The sequence below is a fragment of the Gymnogyps californianus genome, chromosome 25 (assembly GCF_018139145.2).
Source record: "Gymnogyps californianus isolate 813 chromosome 25, ASM1813914v2, whole genome shotgun sequence".
NCBI classification, from domain to species: Eukaryota; Metazoa; Chordata; class Aves; order Accipitriformes; family Cathartidae; genus Gymnogyps; species Gymnogyps californianus.
In genome coordinates, this window is record NC_059495.1 from 4,905,278 (window position 1) to 4,924,595 (window position 19,318).

The following is a 19,318-nucleotide window of genomic DNA, read 5'->3' on the forward strand; positions in this document are numbered from 1 at the left end:
GAGTAATGACGCTGGGGCTGATCAGCCCCAAAGGAAGATAGAAGGTAAAACTGACTATAAACCAGATTGCAGATCAAATCAGTGTTTCCTACGGTAAGTGTCAGAGCTGATGCCAATTAACTTGATTTAAAAAAAGAACCTTCAGCATTTAATAATCCAGCACGTTACTAACACATGGCTCCAGGATTTATTAAAGCTTTTTTATTAGATGAGTGCCCTTTTAATATTGTCATCCCTTGACACCATTGCCCTCTGCCGGAGGATGTGAAATCTCTTTCACCATGTGGCATAGCCCTTCTGCTTGCAGCATGTCAAAATATATTTCTGCAAAGGAAAGTCTTTCCAAACTATGCAAAACATCTTTGTTTTAGAAATATTTTAACCCCAAAATCGCTTACATTTGAGCTGGTGATTTGTGTCTTTTGCCTGATTTTTCAAAACTGAAAAAAGAAAGTATACTTTCTGTAGTGGAAAAGAGAGTTTGATCTTTTTAATTAATTCATGTTTAAATTTGTTCCTCCTCCTTCTTTTCCCTGTGGAGGAGGAGATAGCAGAAGCCTAGAATTGACAATCTGAACAAAGGCACGTTTTGTTTTGAACGTTTTCAGTGGGAAAAGGAGAGTGGTATTATGGTGGGCCAGGGATAGAGTGAATGCCTTGAAGAGGAGCATAATTTTCCCCAGACTAATTTTTGGCTAGCCTCACTTGTGCCGTAAACAGCAGCAAAAAGCATCGTTTGGCTTTGATAGCAAGGGATGTTTTGGATGTGGGGCAAGCCCTCTGTCTTGGGCTGTGAAGCTGTGACTTCTCTCACCAGCAGTGTAAAATCGCAGGCAACCGTGTATTTCCTAGCTGATGTTCACAGGAGAAAATGGATTTCACCTTTTGCAGCTTTAACATGTGATGGTGAGGTGGGAGCGTGGCTTTGTTACACTGAGAACTGGCATCACCCTGCACTGAGGCCCTGAATTGCATTAGTGTTTTGAGAGGGAACGCGCTTGAAATACTTCGTCTGGATCCAGATTTCATAGTGCTCACAGCAGCCCCAAGTGAATTCTTATGTTGTCCTTCAGTCAGGCTTCTCAGGGTCATCAATAAAATCAAATCGCTTCAGGAATTAACAGTGAGCAAATGTCTTTGCTGCAGAGCAGAGTACATGGTACACCGTGGATGCCGACAGGCAGCTCGGGGTGCAGAAGTGTGGGTCAGCAACTCGGGGTCAGTCTGCAGTCTGTGGCTCCACGTTCTCCCCCAGCCAACCATCACCGTCTGCGATTCGGATCCATACTGGGGTTGTGTCCCTTTGGGCGTGTGAAGCGCACTGTATATAGGGAAGAGAACACTAATTACAGCTGCTGCGCGCGGGGTATCTGATTCACATCTGCAGCCCACAATTGCCGATGGTGCAAAACGAGCTCAGCGTTCAGCCAGCCCCAGGAGGACATGGGGAGGAAGCCTTCCCACGGCGGAGAGCGCTGTCCCCGGGAGCTCTCTGCTGCCAGCCCGAGCAGAGCTGCAAAGCAAAGCCAACAACTCTCTCTGCTGGGGCACAAGTGGGCTGTGTTGGCCCTTGGCAGCTGGAGGACCACAGTGACAAATGATTGACCAGGGAGCTGCTAAATGCTCTGTAGCAAATTAAAAGGAATCGATGCTGAAGAGACCAATGCACAAATCATTGGAGCCTGCTCATTTTCCCCTGTGTTGAGGGGATGGAAATCAGAGTAGCACCCCAGCCCAAAGGTGCCCATTCTCCATCATATGAAGCCCAGGGTCAGCATGTCCTATGGGAGGATGCTGACAATTTGAGTCTGGATTGGCAGGAGGCAGGGAAAAGGCATCTTTAAGGTAAGAGCACTGTATTCGGAGGAAGCTGCCCTTGACAAACGGGGCATTTGATGCATGCCAGCCCACTGTGGCAGCTTGCCAGATGCTGTGAATTGACTCTGAGTGGCTCTTTTAGCATGTCATTTCCTCCCACCCCCTCTCCAGTGGCAGAGTCCTTTCCTTGGTGCATTTGCAGCGAAGGCACTTTACAAGGCAAGGTGTTCAGTCTCTTCAGAGCTGCCCCTTATGGCTCTGCCCTACAGGGATGCTCAAGGGACATGTTCTGGCTTTATCAGAGGATTCAAAGGATGCCAGCGCTCGGTGTCCTCTGTTCAGGCACTGACAGCAACTGCAGGGACAGCAAGGATGAGTCCAGATGCTCTTTCCTGAGGGCACTGTGTGCTTTGGCAGTGCTAGGCCAGTGGGATTTCTCTGGCTCTGAGAGCTGGACAGGGATGCAGCAGAAGGCTGATGTTTGCTGGAATAATTCCTCCTCTTCCTCCCTGGTTGATTTTGTCTGGATGAGGCTGCTTTCTCCAGTTCTGAAAAAAATAGGGACAAATCCGTGTTGCTAGGAGATGCTTCCTTGAAAGTCTGCAGGGTGTCCGGCTGCACAGAGCATATCCTTGGGTTATGAAAAGCTTTTTCCTGCTGGTTCATCGTACTTGATTGCAGGAAACCCTGCTTTCTGTAGAACCAGATGTGTTTGGTGGTTGGTTTAGGGATTTGTTGTTGTTTCCTCTGGAGACCCTTCCAGAAGACTAGCTCCCTCTTATCACCCTCACTAGCTGCAGCTTGCCCTGATCCACCACAACCTCCTTCCATACCACTGAGTGCTTGCACTTCCTAAATGCAGTTTGCCAGCACATCTGCTGATTGCGTCCTCTGACGAGAGTCTCCTGAGTGAGGCTTTGCCTCTGTCCGCAGTGCCGGAGGAGGGTGGGTGCACATGAGGAGGATGAGTCCCCAGCTCCGTAGATACTGGCACCATGATCTCTGGCATAGGTTTTTGTATGGGAGGTGGCAGGTCTCTCCCTGGTGAGAGACCTCTGGGCAGGCAACTGGCTGTTTGCTAGAGTTGGCTGGAAATTTTTTGACGAGTTGGGTTTTTGTATGTGTGGACAAAAAATGGATTCGCTGAAACTTTTGTTGAGGGACATTTGCATGTCCCTTTTAAGGACAAAGGCCAACCTGTGTTTTCCCTATCCCTTGTTTTCCCTGGTAAATTAATATTTCTGTGATTGAAGTGCTAATTTGGAAGAACTAGTTTCTGTCCAGCAACTTGAATATCGCTTGCTTGCACTTTAAAAGGACAACCCATTGGTTCTTGGAGCCACTTCAAGTCTTCCACTGGGCTCAGTGCCGGAGGCTGACTGTACAGTCCAGTGGTCAAGGCATGGCCAAGGGAAATTCAGATCAATCCAAATTGGGCTAATCAGGATTTGAACCTGGATCTCTCCATGACTGCCCCACGCAACCAAGAAAAAGCAAGCTCCAAGGGTCTCAGGAAAAACATTTGCAAAGTAGCGTCGTATCTACAGCCCAGACTTGAGGAGCTCCCCTCTGATTTAAGGAGGGGATCTGATAGTTTCCAGGGCACTGCAGTGGCAGTGACTGACCAGCCAGGCAGCGGCTGTGCAGTGGGAGATCAGTACTTTTCCCCAGAGCAGACTGCTCCCTGCCTTCGACTGCGGTATTCTCTGGGCTCTCCCTTGTCTGCAATGCAGCCCTTTTAGCAGTGGGCTAATGCGTTCCCCCACATGGGAACAGTGGTACTAAACTGCTGCCCATGTTTGCAAACTGTCCACTGTGCGTATCCCTGCTAAGTGATGCACTTTGCTTGCCAAGATACTTGGATAAAATACAGTCTGCTTAAATCTTGTATGTGCTTGTGTTGAATCAAACTAAGCCATTGTGGCAGTTTAATATGCTCCAGTCACAACACCTCTGAGATGGAAGAAATGAACCTGAACAGGCCATTGGAAGCGTGAGTTAAAACTGGCTGCATCAGAGATGCCAGGGGGATGGCCTGAGCTGAGGGGATTACAATGATGGGCAAAACACAGGGTCACTAGCTTTGCTGGAGCTGTATTCCCAAGAGCATAGGCGTAGTCACCCCGAGAGCTCTGCCTGGCAGAGGGAGAGGGTCTGGTGGGTCAGAGCACTTGCTGATGTGTCAGGCGAGTAATGTGGTCATTATGGTCTCTGCTTCCTCCTAGGGGCTTGGGCCTAGCACGTGGTGTTGTGAGGCTTGGCTGGCTTGTGGATGAAGGGTCCTTTTCTGCTGGGGGATGGTTCAGACACTGCGGCACTGAGCAACTTTTGCTTGGCTGAAGCAAGGGACTTGCTTGACAAGTGGATGCAAAGGAAAGCAAGGCTCTGGACACCCAGGAGGCATCTCTCCCTGGAGGAGTGGGACACGTTTCTGTGGCTCACTGCCCCAGTTTGATTTGCTCTTCTTGAGGAAGATTTGTGAACTCTATGGAGCAGCTCCCTAGTACTTTTCTTTGCCTACTCACCTTTGCTCTGTGTTGCAGGTTTCCTTCCAAATGAGTCCCTGAGGTTCCTGCTGGCAGCTCCAGCAGTGTCCTGTAGAAGTACCCTCCTGCTCCTGGTCCCAGCAGCCGAGGCCCCTCCAAACCTGCTTCTGCAATGGGTGGGTTGTAAGCACTGGTAAGACCTATGAGTCGTGTCACCTTCGCTGCTCTCTCCCTCTCTCGCGTTCTCTCTCTCTGTCCTTGTTCCTTCTTGCCCATTTATTTCTGTTCTCCATGTGCTCTGCTGTTCTGTCTCTGGGGTTTTCACTGTCAGGTAATGAGGAGCTGTGGGTCCAGTCAGTCTTGGAGATGCCGAAGAGACGAGACATCCTGGCTATCGTGCTGATAGTTCTGCCCTGGACACTACTAATCACCGTCTGGCACCAGAGCACCATTGCTCCACTGCTTGCAGTGCACAAGGGTGAGAGAACTCAAACCAGCCCATGCCAAGTCTGTGCATCCCTCCCTCGTCCTCATCTCCTCTCTCATTTCATTTCTCCATGGCAGCCATGCTCATCTCAGCTCCCAGTCCATGCTCATGCAGAAGCCTCCCCACTTCTGCTGTAGGAATAGCCCAGTGCTCAGAGGGGTTCTTCAGAGACATCAAACTCCAAGCCATGGGATATGCTTACTGCACTTGGAGAGCTCTTTATGGCCTAAATCCAGAGTACTGAAGGAAGATGCTTTTCTTTGTTCCGTAATGATCCATAGGAGAGGAGTCCCTTCCTGCTGGCCTTTGCAGCATTCTGCACACAAGTTAGTCCAGCAGGAAAGCTGCAAAAAAGAGAGCAGAGGAAACAAAGCTGCCACTTGAGACAGCTGCTCTGGGAGACATGAGGCAAAGAGCATTTTTTAAGTGTCCTCAGGAAAGCAGCAAACTGGTGCTCTTGCACTTGAAGGAGAAGGCAAGAGCCAGCATCTCACCTGATTGTTTGGTGGAGTTACAATGCTATGAGAGAGTCAGCTTCCATGCTACCTGTCACACAAAGCATTAAATAGAGCCCTGGCCCAAATCAGATGAATGCAGGAAGTTCTGAGGGATCCTCTCTGGCCAGAAGGGTCCTAGTTTTTCTCCTGTTCTTGGCATAGCAGCAATATCTAAGGGCTGTGAGAGCTCTTGGGGTCTGGAAGAAGCCACGCTGCCTACTGCGGTCTTCATTCTTGGTTCTGCCCTTCTGCTGAGCGCCAGGGCAGGCGGGTCAGCTTGGGGAGCCTTGTCTGTGAGGAAGAAGGCCAGCTCATTTTCCCTCTCTGGTCCCTTTCTCTGGGAGATTCTCTCCCCTTTTCATTTTAATGTTCGCACCCACCCTCCACAGTTGCTTATCCTTTTGCTGAACAGTCTGATGTGCAGTTTGAATTGTCAGAAGTTCAGAGTCTGTCCCGAGCAGCTTTACCTTTCCCCCTGGAGGACTGACAGCCACCCATGAGGCTTTGGGTCGTTCTTAAGGGAAAAATAACTGTGATCCCCTCTGGAAGGTGGACAGTGTTTCAGAGGATGAGGGATCTACTGGGCTCTAGAACAGGACTTGAAAGACTATTAAGAATACGCTGTTTGTATACCAGTTTGATTCAATGCCCTGAAAACTAGGAGCTGTTTTTTGTGAATGGCCATGGACACTGAAGTTGCAGCACAGAGACTGCTCTGCTCTGACTCAGTCCTGAACTTACCGATGACCTTGGTAAGACACTTCCTCTGCCTCTGCTTCTCTGAGCCCCCAGTGGAAAATGAGTGGTGATAGAGACCAACCTGAATGCTCTTGGGAGAAATCATTTTGTTCTTGTAATGCGTTTCTGAGATCCTTTGGTAGCAGGTGCTTAAAAAGAGATGTGCATCTATACGCTAGCGAGCACAGAACGGCAGTGCTTACACATGCCAGGATTTGCAGCTGAGGGTTTGACCTGCAGGGGTTTGCAAACTGTCTCAAGCATCATCCTGGCTAATTACATTTGTGTCTGTGTCCAATGCATTTTGCAGATTTATTTTTTAATTGATTCCAGTGTTCTCTGCTTTCAGAGAGCTCTGCCATGTGATGCTGATGTGCTTTGCCTTATACAGGGCCTAATACCAACATGTGCAGGACACCTTGACCCTATTCCCCCGCACCAGATATACACCCTCCCTCCGTCAATGCCATGGAGTACGAGGCCTTCATTCGGTTCAGGGCTGGTATCAAAGTCTATGCTGCTGGAAGAGTAACATGCTATGAAAAAACCATAGGTAGTACCCTGCTGGGTCAGATCTAATGTCTGTCTGTTCCTGTTCTTTCTCATCTGAAGTTCCTGGTAGTAGCTGGTTTTGCAAAATCTCTGGCTCAAAGTATTATGTGCCCACTAGAGAGCAGCTGGCTTATATCCTGAATGGAGGTGCCCCTTCATCTCTGCCAGTTCCTAACTGTAGACCGTGGTATTCCTGCTGGCCTACAGTGGTACGAAAGTGTAAAAGTCGCACCCTGGAAAAGTGAAAGGTGCATGAACATTTTTTTTTTCCTTGAGCCGATCGTGAACAAGTCTCTCTGTGCAAGGATTTTATATGTTTGGATCAGTGTATCCTATATATATGCTGTTCATTGTTCACATCCGCACTACTGAATGGGCTGTTATGTTCAGAGATTGGTAGGGTCTTTTTGAGGAGAGGTTAGTCAGAGGCAGGTGAAAGTCTCTGCAGGAAAAAGCCTACAATTACAGGCTTTAATTTCTACTCTCCATTTGTGGATTTGAAGTGTCTTTCCCTACCCCTCTGTGCCCCATCCCAGGCATGTCAGGAGAGCAGTGGGGTACTGCAGTATCCTGGCCAGACAATGCTGCTGGGGGATCTTTACTGACTCAGTATTTTCCACCAGTTAGTTCCCTGCCTCCCAATCCAGGTGCTCCAGTGCCTGAGTGCAGAGCCGTGAGTCCTGTCCCATGGAGCATGGTGCCCAGAGCACTGGAGCTCTTCAAGAATGACAGAGCGTCAATCCACGTTGCTATTTTCTTTATCTAGATCTAATTGTGGTACAAGCCTGTCTCTTCTGGGTGCTTTTTGAAGTTGCTTATTCCGAGCACTCAGCTGCAGCATTGTCCTGGACTCTCAGGCCTTGTTCAGTGCTGGTTTTCTAACAGCAGGAACTTCTTTTCTCATGTGTGTTTGTCCCTGATTCCTTTATTTATTTGTGTACTTATTTATTAAAGCCTCCATCCGAGCTTGTTTCCTTTCCTCTGAAACCATGAGGGTGACCTGCTATTAGCAAGCAGCCTGCTGGCTCAGTCGGGGGGTGTTGGAGGACTGAGTCCATGCGGCTTTTTCTTCTCTCTCATACCCTCGCTCAGATGATGGTGGTGACTCCCGGCGTGATCTCGCTGCAGGCTTGGACTCCAAGGAATACTGCTTGTCGGACCGGGACATTGTGGAGGTGGTGAGGACAGAATATGTTTATACCCGCCCACCCCCGTGGTCAGACACCCTTCCCACCATCCACGTCATTACACCCACCTACAGCCGGCCCGTACAGAAGGCAGAGCTGACGCGCCTGGCCAACACCCTCCTGCACGTGCCAAACCTGCACTGGATCCTGGTGGAGGACTCACAGCGGCGCACGCCTCTCATCACCCGGTTGCTGCGGGACACGGGGCTTAACTACACCCACCTCAATGTGGAGACACCGCGCAACTACAAGCTGCGGGGAGACATGAGGGATCCCCGCATTCCCCGGGGGACCATGCAGAGGAACCTTGCCCTGAGATGGCTGAGAGAGACCTTTAACAAAAATAACAGCCAGCCTGGGATTGTTTACTTTGCTGATGATGATAACACCTACAGCCTGGAGCTCTTTGAGGAGGTAAGATCCTGCTGGGGGGCCCCTGACTGGCTCAACACAGCAGATTAGCACGGGGGGTGTAAAAGATGCTGTGTACTGAGCTGAGGAGATGCTGCATACATCCTCTCCAGAGCTCTGGACCAGTCTTGTCTGTATAGTGGTCCCACTGCAGCTGTCCTGAAGTTTTCTCTGGGGCTTGGTTACTGCACTGCAAAGTGTGTGTTTCCCAGAGTCAAAGGCATCCTGTGCGAAGTAACGGGAACCCCAGTTTATCCTGTGGCATGTGATCAGCAGGCAGATAGTTTTTACTGTAAAGCAAGCTAATGAGGAGCTGCCTTCCCCTGTGGGGAGCCTTGTTTGGGTTGGAACATCACCTGCTGTCCGACGTGCCTGTGCAGAAGCACATGCCTAGCAAAAGAAACCTCAGCCATCCTCCTTCCATGCCCCACCCTGGAGGAGATTTCCAGCTGATTCCTGATCTGATGTTATCCACCTTTCTTCTCCACCACCCCTATGTATTGCACTTGGCTGTCTGTTAATTCATGTTTGTTCTTGTTTGAGGAGTCCCTGGGGTTTCTCTTCCTTGCTTGCTGTTTGCATTTGTTTGCTCTCATCCCAGAGTGTCCACTGGTTCAATACTGTAGCTGTCAAGAGCGTGGTGCCTGCGCTGCACAGATCCCCAGCTGAGGTAGCAGTGCCCTTTCAGACTTATACCTGAATGGTGTCAGCACAGCCATAACGCTTGCAGGACATCTTGTTCAGAGATGCTCTGTGCAGTTGCCTCTGGCTTGCCGGACACGTGAGGAGCATGCATTTGTCAGTGCTTGCTTCTCCTCCCAGAAAGTGGAGCCCTTCCCGTACTGCCTTGGAGAGGGCTGTCTCTCTGCTGGGAAACGTGCAGCACTCCCCTCCGGAGCTCTCCCTCTTGCAGCATCAGGGGACGGATGGTCTCTCAGGCTGTTTTAAGTAGGCAATGGGGCTGAGATCTCAGCCTGGAAGTTTGCGGCTCCAGGAGCTGTGAAGGCAGGCTGAATTTCAGCATGTCCTGACAGTCTTGTCAGGCTTGAGCAGGGGAAGGTTCCCACGTGCTTTCCCACCTTTGCTGTTTGTTCCTCTCCTGCTGGGGCTCAAAATGAACTCCTGTGCCTTTCCCTGTCTGCAGGTATGCAGTGGTCTTACAGTGCCAGGTACATTGTACCTCACCTGGCTTCCAGCTCGGAAATTACTTGTTCCCTTGCTCTCCTGAGGCCGAGCTCTTGCAGCAAGGGACAAGAAAGGAGGATTGCCTCCTTCCCCACCCGTTGCCAGTTTTCATACCAGGGATCTCCTATTTATTCGCTCCATACATGCCCCCTTTCCCTTCCCTGATGGCTTTCACTTGAGCTTGGATAGCCACAGGAATATACATGCTTTTAAAGCTGAAAGCAAATTCAGACTGAATGTCTTTCTTCCACAGTCCCCTTTGAGGCTGTCTTGAGACAGACACCACACATTAATAAAGCAGAAAGGGTTCCTTCGCTCACTCATGTGCCTTGCTCGTAGAGGTTTCTTCTCTCTGATATGTAGCTGCAGTTAAGGTTACATGGAGCCAATGAAATGTGCTGTGAAATGCAGAAGACACGCACTATTGTTCCCTGTGGACAGGGGCTGCTGTTAGCATGTGTATAATGCAGAAGGGCAAGTGCTAGAGCTCTTCTGGTCTCGTTTGCAGTAATTAGCAGTGATGAGATTAGCTCTGGGAGATCCCGGATCTAAGAGACTGGGCTGAGAGCAGAACACGAGGCTGAGTCCGCCAGCAGAGCAGGACAGGGCGCTGGGGGGTGAGCGGGCAGACTGGCATCCAAAGCATCTGCATTGGCAAGTGCAGGCATCTGAAGTGTCCCCTGATGGCTCCTATCTATTTCTGTTGACTCGACAGGGAGTAGAGGCATCCAGCGTTGTTCCACTGGGTAGCAGGGGCAGCTACAAAGCACTGTCCTGCATGCTGGGAGTTTCTGGAGAGACTGCGCTTCTCAGCTGTCCCTGAGGTTGTGGGCTACAGCTGCAGTGCCGGACTCTAAAGATGCTTTTAGTCTTACTGTGGCTCATAGGCTGAGATTGCAGCTCAAACTCCTTAGCTTTCAGAGAAAGCACCTTTCTTCCTAGATATGCCATTCCTGCGTTTCCAGGTGGCCTTGGACAAGGTGCTTCCCTCCTCTGTGTCCTGATTTCCCCAGCTGTCCATGTGGAGGACTGATGCCCCACTGCTCTAAAGATGTTTGGACAAAAAACACTCCTAAATCTCAGTTATGTTTATTATTGGCAGCTTTGTTTTTAGTGCTGAACTCATGCTTGTTCTGTGGCTATCCATTACTATTGCTATTGTTAGTTGCCACCTTCCAAAGCACTTTGCTTCTCCAGCTCCAGGATGTGCATCCTTGTAGAGGTGAGTAATGAGCTCTGCAGCTTGGTCCAAGCCACAGAGGGTGCCTGGGAAGCTAACCCAGGCTCTTAGCTCTAGGGTTTGGGCTGAAGCTCAGGGGCATTCATTTCCTGCAGGACAGTGAGCAAGGTGAAGTCGTTCTGCTGGGGTGCTGGTTTGTGTGTTGGAAGTCGCATGCAGCCGATCCTTCTGTGTGCACCCACCGTACCCTTCTCTTTCCTTGCCTCCAGATGCGCAGCACCAGAAAGGTGTCAGTGTGGCCAGTAGCCTTCGTCGGTGGCTTGCGCTATGAGTCACCCAAAGTGAACGCTGCAGGGAAGGTCTATGGCTGGAAAACTGTGTTCGACCCCCATCGCCCCTTTGCTATAGACATGGCGGGGTTTGCTGTGAACCTCAGACTGATTCTCCAGCGATCTCAGGCTTACTTCAAACTGCGAGGAGTGAAGGGAGGCTACCAAGAGAGCAGCCTGCTCCGGGAACTAGTGACCTTGAATGACCTTGAGCCGAAAGCTGCCAATTGCACTAAGGTATGGTCTCTTCCTTGTACATGGGCTGTAAAAGGATCCAGAGGTAGGAGAAAGCCCATTCAGCCCCATCGTTCAGGCACTTGTCCTCTGCATTTGCAGAGAGCACACCCCCATTGCAAGGGAGCTGGGAATGGGCAATTATGTATTAAAACGTGTGGAGGGCAGTTATCTTTTTTGGTTGCAGGCTGCTAGCGGTTGCCATAGGCCTTGAAATATGGAGTCTTCTCACCCCTGTAACTGTTCCTCTTTCTTGTATTAACTCTAGAAAATATCCTTATTGTCTTCAAGGTGGGCTTATCTGTGGCCTTGCTAATCCGCTGGAGCAGGGAATTCCATAGGTGAAATGTATGTTGGGTGCTTTACGTGAATTCCTGAGGGGGGCTTTTGAGTACTGGTACTCCTGTGATAAGCTAGCATCAAACAAGATTTGGCCCTCTGGAACCCCTCTGAACTGTAACCCAGGAGTACCAGCCACGGCGTTTCCTGGCTGCAGGGAAAGACTGTTCACACAATCACTGCCTTATTGCAAAGTCTCCTTCTCCCTCTTGACATCTATGCAATATTGCTGTAGTTGTCCACAACAACCTGGATCTTTCTGTGCCAGAGATAATGTAGAAATGTTTTAATGCCTGGGATATTGCTCTGAGCTCTAGGAGGCTTCCATAAAGCTTCATTTGGGGGGGGTTTACTGCTGTCAAATGACCACTAATTATTTGACTGTACACGTTGCCTAGGAGCCACCAGGTCATGGAGCAGCACCCCTATGTGCTAAATAACGTAGAAACTCGGAACGCAACGGTGGTTCTTGCCCTAAAGACTTCCCAGTCTAAGATGAGAGACAACAGATGGATATCTATCTGGAATGACAGGGGAGTGTGCGAGATACAATGAGACAATGCTGGTTAGTGTGACAGGCATCAGTCACAGCACATCAGCAACAGAGGTGCTGTCAAGTGCTTTTGAAAGCTTTGTGAGTGGGTCCACTGAGCACCGCAGGTGTGGAGGGGGTCCCTCTGAGATCACAGACCCCACTGTAGCACTGTCATGCCTTTGTCTGTAATAGGCACCACCCAGTCTGATTTAGGGAGTCTTTATTGCTTAATTATCGCAGGAGGATTTTTCTTTTTTTACAAATGAGCTGTTACTGCTGACAGACCCAGAGTTGGACCCAAGTCTCCATCCCTTTTTGGGATAGGAAAAACTTTTGAGTAATAACCTTTGTCTTTGCTTTCCATCTGCACTGCTCTACTGCCCACAGTCACGGAAAAATGAGAATCTCGATGTTCAGCAGTGCTCAGGCAAGGAGTCCAGGAATAAGGAAGAGGAACTGAGGGGGAGGAGCAATTTTGTTTATTATCTGATAGCTGTTGTGCCTCATTTTTTAAATGTACATGTGTGTGGTTATGGCTGTCCAGCACTGGGATAAATAGCACAGATGGTCTCCCAAGGGTGGGAAAAGAGATTGGATTAAAATTAGGTCTCTGTTCTTGGGGACTGCATGGCCTACTAGCTAACAAGAAAGCACTGGCTGGAAATAAATGTGTTTCCAACAGGCCAAGGGAGATGCATAGGTTGCTTTTAGGCTGGTGTACAGAAGATTAGGGGTGTTTACTCCATGGCCAGCTATGCAATCTTTGGTATATTGTCCCTGCTGTAAATAACTGTTGGAAAGAAGCTGTGTTAAAAGGCTGGGGATAGGAAATGACGGTTGTGGAGGAACACATGGAGGAAGGAGAGGAAGGAAAATGTTGTTTCCAAGTGGGAGGAAAAAAAATGGTGCTGTCAGACAGGCTTCCGTGTCAGTGCTGTCACACAAGAGCTGCAGGTCAGAGATGGAGAGGAAGCAGGGATTGCTGGCCAGGATTTGAAGCAGACTGCATTTTTTTTTTTGGCTAGGCTGTGGGGATCTTACAAGGGTCCTTGTTGTGAACTGAATGCTGTCTGCTCCTGGGAAACTCCGAGTGCAGCTTTGCAGGCTGAGCTTTGCCTTTCTGCTTTTAGCTGATGCCAGCAGCCTCCATTTCCCAATTGCTGTTTTGCTCACCTGTTTGACGAGGAGGAGAGTCCAGACAAGCAGCAGAGAAGGACAAAAGTAGGCTGTGGTCTGGGGTCCTCTTGCCCCAAGATCAAAGCGCAGACTCCTTTCTCATTGTGCTAGTGTGCTCCCAGCAGTTGTCATGGCTTGCTTCTGTTAAGCATAACCATACTCCTGCTTTGCGGCGAGATTTACATTAAAAATTATGATGTGCTCTGATAGAGTCATTAAGGAGGGATCAGAGAAATATGCAAGAGAAGCATAGACATCTGTTCTCCAAAAATGCTGCCTTCCCTGTGTGCGGTGCTAGTATTTGTAATATTTATCAGAATTCAGCCCACAAACGCATACTCCTGCAAAAAGCTTAAGCTTTGGCCAAAGACATATATCCTGCTTATCTTCTTTGATTTGGGAACTGCCCAAAATGAAGGAGAAAATTAAGGAAGTCAGTATTAATTGCCGAGGAGAAAGGAGAGAGTTATCCCTCCTTATCAGCAGGGAAGGGTTGGTTTATACTGGAGTTGTAAGGAAACAAGGCTTTGCAAGTGTGCTATGTATTTCTGTGTTCTGCTGCTTCTGCATTACCCCCCACGCACCCAAAAGCAAACCATACTCTCTTCAATCCATTGACACAGGATAGAGGTCTGAGATTCTGTATTCCCATAAGGTTGATGTAACTGGGACATATTCTGCTCCCCATTTTCTGTTAACACCTGAGGAAACAAGCTGCGTTGTGCTCAACCAGGCAGCCCTTAAAGGAGAGAGACTTTGAGTGGCCCCAGCTATTGAAAAAGCCTCAGTGTGGGCTGGTGCAAGAGGACAGACCACAAAATACAAGGTCATTGGAAATGAGGCGTCTCTCGTTCCAGCTGCTCCTGGAGCCGCTTGTTTCTCCAGGGAGATAGGTGTAGGTATGTTTCTTTGGGTGAGGCAGAGCTTTTGTGCGCTTGGGTGGTCTCGGTAGCAATTCACGGGGATTGAAGTGGTGGCTAAAAGTAGTCATTCTTCCTCTCTCCTTATCTCTTGGCTGAGTAAAAGCTGAGATTAAATCTGCGGGTTAGCAGCTCCGTGTTTAGGTGGATGTTGTGAAAGGGAATCAGCTGGCAGCTTTGCGCTGGGCCGGGAACGGCTGTCTCTGAGCCTTAGAGGCAGGGTGCTTGTGGGCACTATTAAATGGCACAGTCAGTACAACAGGATGCTATCAGACACAGGCTAGAGAACAGAGAGAGCTCTCCCAGCAGTACCTGAACCACACACCAACACTGTGGCTACCGTGGGTCTTAGAACTGGCTCTGGGAGGGGAATAAATCCTTGTGCATATGGAGGAGACCAAGCCTTTGGGCCCAGCAGCAGCCAGGAAATTGCACAGCAAAAGGAGACCAGAACTGGCTGCTTTGTGATGTCACAGATCTAAAACAGCTAAAACTGGCTCAGAATGGGCAGAAGAGAGGGAAAATGTCAGCCTAAGGCAAGAAGGCTTGAAAAGGAGTACTTCGCTTCCTCCTGATTTTATCCTGTGGTGCTACATACAGCAGGCAGGGCAATCAGCTTCACGAGCTCTTTGTTTTCTTTGCCTCTCAGGGGCTGAGCAGCAGGGTACGGATGGAGCAGATCTGTCCTCTTTTGGGTTAGATTGTTCCTGAGATTGGGCTCCTCTTTCCGTGTGGGTTTATGACCAGTTGTTTGCGGTGAGCTTTCGGTATCCTGGCTGCTATGTGACAGCACTTTGTTGGTTAAGCTTCACACGCACACCAGTGAAGACACCAGTGCTCAAGCTGTTGATTTTTACGACAGACATGCAGAACTCGGAGGGTTCTTTTGGCCTTGTCTTGTCCTGATTAGTCACCAGAACTGCTGTGCCAATGCCATCCCCTGTACCACAGCTGAAAGCTGTAATTTCCATCAGAGTAGTTTGGGTTTTGCAGCACCGTCTGCCTGCACTGCTCCACGGTGGACCCTCAGATCTGTGCTGCAGCTGCAATAGCTCAAATTAGACTGCTGTAACCTTTTCTTCTCTTGTGGTCTTGTATGTTTTGCCTGTAATACCCATCACAAAGCACAAATCTTCAGGTTGGTGTAATTGCATAGTTGAAGATTACTGTTTGAGCTCTGGCTCATTTAATAGCAGTGGCCACGATTCTCTCGACACATGAGAAAAGCAAGAGTTATAGGGAGAAGCAATCTTTATTTGTTACACCAATGGATGTGCTTTTGGGAGAAGAGGGCCTCCACAATGCCTAAGAGAGGCTGCAGAAATTTGGTTTAGCACAAGCTGGGAGGAAGCAAATGTGCCATTTCAGCTTGGTATCTCTTTTTCTTCATGTTGTGTAGTCTCCATTTCAAAGAACAATTATTGAAAACCTCCATGGAGGGTCAGTGTGCTTGAAATGCTGTGACCCCCTCCAACTGTAGGTCGACTCGCTTGTTTGCTTTTTAATTTCCTGTTAGAAGACAATGAAGAAGTCTGCTATGGAGATGAATCGTTGTAATCTCTTAGATCTGTTTTGAGTCCTGCGATTCTGAATGGCAAGGCTGTAACTGATTGGAAGTGTTTTGCAGTAGTAGAGATTTTTAAAGGGGGCTCCCCCAGGTGACCTATATGAAACCACTGTTCAGGGAAAGTCAGGTACTTGGTCCCCCTCACTGTTTACTCCCTTGCAAGCTGTACTCTTTGCACAAGCCAAAGCTTCCCTGAGGCATAAAACAAACACACTGCTTGTGGAAAAAAATCAGGCAATTGGCTGAGAGGAAAAGCAGGTGTTTCTGTGCTAAATGGTGATCTCCCTCCCACATTAAAGAACACAGCATGAAAAATGCTAGGAGCTGCTCTATCAAGCTGCAAACTCTGAAAATTGGTCCATTTTAGTTAATTTAATGTAACTGTCTTTTTTGGCACTTGGCTTTAACAATGCAAAAGTGGGATCCAGTTTAAAGAAAAGCTAATAATGTGTAGTTGTGGTCTTCTGTTTATGGAGTATGTGGTTAGAGTTGCTGAAGTGTGAGTCCCATTCCTGGCAGAGTGCAGCCCTCAGCCATCAGCAGGGTTGAGTGTTTATGTGTCAGAAGTGGAAAGAGCTCTTACCTGCTCCCGCTGGAAAGGAGAACTGGCTACAAGATTTTTCTAGCACCTGGACTGCATTAAGGTTTATACATTCTGTTTGTTGGATGAGGGGCCCGTAACTGATGCTTGCATAGCACTGAGAGCCACTCGTACAGACCTGTTTGGTTTTGCCTTATCATAGGAAAATAACACAGTAATTGCAGCAGCGTTGCTGCAGTGGGTGAGCAGGACTATAATAAAGGCTAACTTTGATGAGCGGGCTCTGAAGTGGTTGTGGGGGAGCGAGGAAATGTTTTTTTGGACCCACTCCAGACAGCAGTTGGTCTCTACTGCCTTAGTATTAGCAGGAGAGATTTAAGCCCTGCACAGGAGGTGACTGCTCACATCAGAGACAAATTTGGTCAAACAGCTTCTTGGGAAGTTGGGGTTGCTCCTGTTTAACCAGAATGGTTTGAAAAGTGCTTTGTTCGTCCTTTAGAAACAGAACGTGCCCTCGTTTTTCAGAAAAGCAGGGACTGGGTATGAAATGGTTCGCAGATACTTGGATTAAATGTGCAGAGTATTGTCATAGCAACGAGAGGGAAACCCCCGCAAGGTAGGAAATATCAATGCGAACAGGTGAAGGGAAGCAGGAAGCTGTAGCTCTGAAGGGATGAAGCTGCTCCCAGCAATTCAGGTTCTAGGAGCAAAGCAATAAGTGTAATTGAGTCTAGTGAGGGGACAGTATTTTAAACAGCTTCCAGAACTGTCTGTGCCAGCAGTATAGCACAGCTAGTAGAAACTATTTACCTATAATACTACCCCTCTCCAAAAATGTTGGACCACCTCTTCAATTTATATTTTTTCCAGTTCTCCTCCACAGATGTTGATCTATATTAAACTTTGCTGCTAAAACTGAGGGAAGCTTTTAGTAGAAGCTTCAGTTCTGTTTTAAGCAAGTCAGAGAGGGGCTTTAAAGTGATACAACGTATTGTACCCGGTACAGAATAGCGGATGGCAGCACAGGGCCGGCATTTCAAAGGAAATGTGTATAGGGCTTTTGAGGTGATATGGTAGACTAATGCTTGCTGGGTTATAAAAGGGCTGTGTACAGCCCAGAGCATGTGTTCTGTAACTAGCTTCTGCATCTTGCAGCTCTGAGACGGCAGAGGTTGCAACAGAGAACTGGAGCAGCAGTAAGTACTTCTCAGATCAGTGTCACTCTCATGTCTTTTTAGGATCTTGAAAGAATTTAAAAGTGAAAAAGAAGTGATAGTGAGGTTAGGGAGCAGACTGATGTCTTCCCTCCAATAATGGATTTTCAGAGATGCACTGAAAAATTCATTTTAATATTTCATACAAGCAAAGGCAATGGTGACGATTGGAGCAGCTGGTGGTTCTCAGTGTAACTGCCTCTTCCCTCTAATGCACGAGTCACAATGTGACCTGAAGTGGCAAGAATTTGCATGTCCACTCTGAGCCTAGCAAGTAACTCCACACTGGCCAAGGATGTAGTAACATGATAACCAAGAACCAGAGTAAGGAACTTGGTCTATGGGGAAACACGCATGTGATTCTCTGGTTATGAAGGAACTGCCTTACATCATTGAAAAGGTTGATGAGCCTTTCGAGGAAGATGGTTGATAACTACATGGAAGGAGCAGGTTAATGTCCCAAGACAGTACACTGTGAAATGGGTAATTTCTGTGCACTGTGCATTTTAGATAGCAGTAGGCCTGCCTAAATGAAGTTTTATGCAAACCTCCTTTCAGCTGTGAATGCGCCATTAGGCTCCAGGGTAGATGGTTAAATTGCACTATTGATTTAATGTGCAAGAATATTTGTTAGCGCAGTGAAGAGGTGCAGCTAATGACTTCTGTTGGCTTCTTCAGATTTTAGTCTGGCATACAAGGACAGAAAAGCCTGTGCTGGTGAATGAGGGGAAGAAAGGATTCACAGATCCCAATGTGGAAATCTGACTGTGCATGGCTGAACGGAGACCAATACCAGGTAAGAGCTCACGTTTTTGAACAGTAATGAGAAGCAACAGTAAAAAAGGAAAATACTAGACAATGACAGGAAAAAGATAAGAGCTCTTTTAAATGTGCTTTTTAATTTCTATTTTTCACATCTCTGGCCTTCCCTTACTGCAAAACTTCTTGGGACCATTAGTTAATCTCTCTTTTTTATCTTTAAGACAAGCTGCTAAAGCGGAAATACCCGGTGAGAGGTTGGGGGAAGAACAGAAATCCAGGGAGTGAGAGTTTAAACAGAAGTTACATTGTTAAAAAAACAAACCCTTGACTAAACAAGAAGGTTGCCTTATTAACTGTACTAATATAGCTAAAGCACAAGGGTGAAGGATGTGGATTCATCCACCTGGAAACATCTGAGGAAAGCTAAAGCAATATCAGTGAAAGCACTTTTAAGTCAGGCAGAAGCTTTCACTGAGGGAAGAGTTTAATTTATATCCACATCAAAGCCACACAAAGTCAGTGACAAGGGAGGGTGTGGATTAAACCCCACATGAGGTGTTTGTTCACCTAAGGTGAGCGTGTAGTGTCTTCTTCAGTGGAAGGGAGGAAAGAAAATGCACATTGATGGCTGACTTCCTGCTCATTTGTTCATGCCCTGGCTTCTCACCTTTAATTACCTGAGTGCCCTGGTGCATTTAGTCTTCTGTATTTCCAGAGTGCACTCTGCAGTTGGTTTGCTAGAGTGAAGGATGGGCTATTCGCTTGTATCTGCATCCAGACTATGTTGCCACACTTCATTATTATGGGGAAAAAAATAAATGCATGACTCCCTTTAACTGGAGTGCAGAACCAGGCCTGGAGGGGAGAGAAGGTTGCTGCTTGTTCTCTTTTCCTCTCGAAAACAGAGAAGTAAGAGCAGCAAAGGAAAGGGGTAGATTTCCTCAGCAGTGGTATATTTTTAACAGTAATGAGCTCTTTTATAGCACATTCCCTCAGGCTAACTGGATGGAGCCCTGCCTGCTGCAGTGGCCTGCCTTTGCAGCCCATTGGCAGGACAGCAGAGGAAAGCCTGCACTGCATATTATCTGCGCTATATATAGCGGCTTTGCAGAGAGGCCATAGCTCTTCAGCGCTGTCACAACTGCTTTTCACCAACACCC

The 19,318-nt window shown here is 48.1% G+C and overlaps 1 protein-coding gene across 1 annotated transcript; it reads left to right on the forward strand.

Annotated features, from left to right (window-relative positions):
• The first annotated feature begins 4,595 nt into the window (after positions 1–4,595).
• Positions 4,596–18,161, forward strand: B3GAT1 (beta-1,3-glucuronyltransferase 1). Its single transcript, XM_050911021.1, has 4 exons — positions 4,596–4,782; positions 7,671–8,179; positions 10,811–11,107; positions 18,075–18,161. The coding sequence occupies exons 1-4, from the start codon at positions 4,596–4,598 to the stop codon at positions 18,159–18,161; spliced, it is 1,080 nt and encodes a 359-aa protein (XP_050766978.1).
• The last annotated feature ends 1,157 nt before the right edge of the window (positions 18,162–19,318 follow it).

What these genes read in the sequence shown, in the direction of transcription:
- B3GAT1 (XM_050911021.1), top strand. Translation starts at nt 4,596, where the DNA reads ATGTGCTCTGCTGTTCTGTCTCTGGGGTTTTCACTGTCAGGTAATGAG. An exon ending in ACTGCTTGCAGTGCACAAGG is followed by an intron (nt 4,783 to 7,670) that starts GTGAGAGAACTC and finishes ACCCTCGCTCAG; the next exon opens with ATGATGGTGGTGACTCCCGG. An exon ending in AAGCTGCCAATTGCACTAAG is followed by an intron (nt 11,108 to 18,074) that starts GTATGGTCTCTT and finishes TGGCTTCTTCAG; the next exon opens with ATTTTAGTCTGGCATACAAG.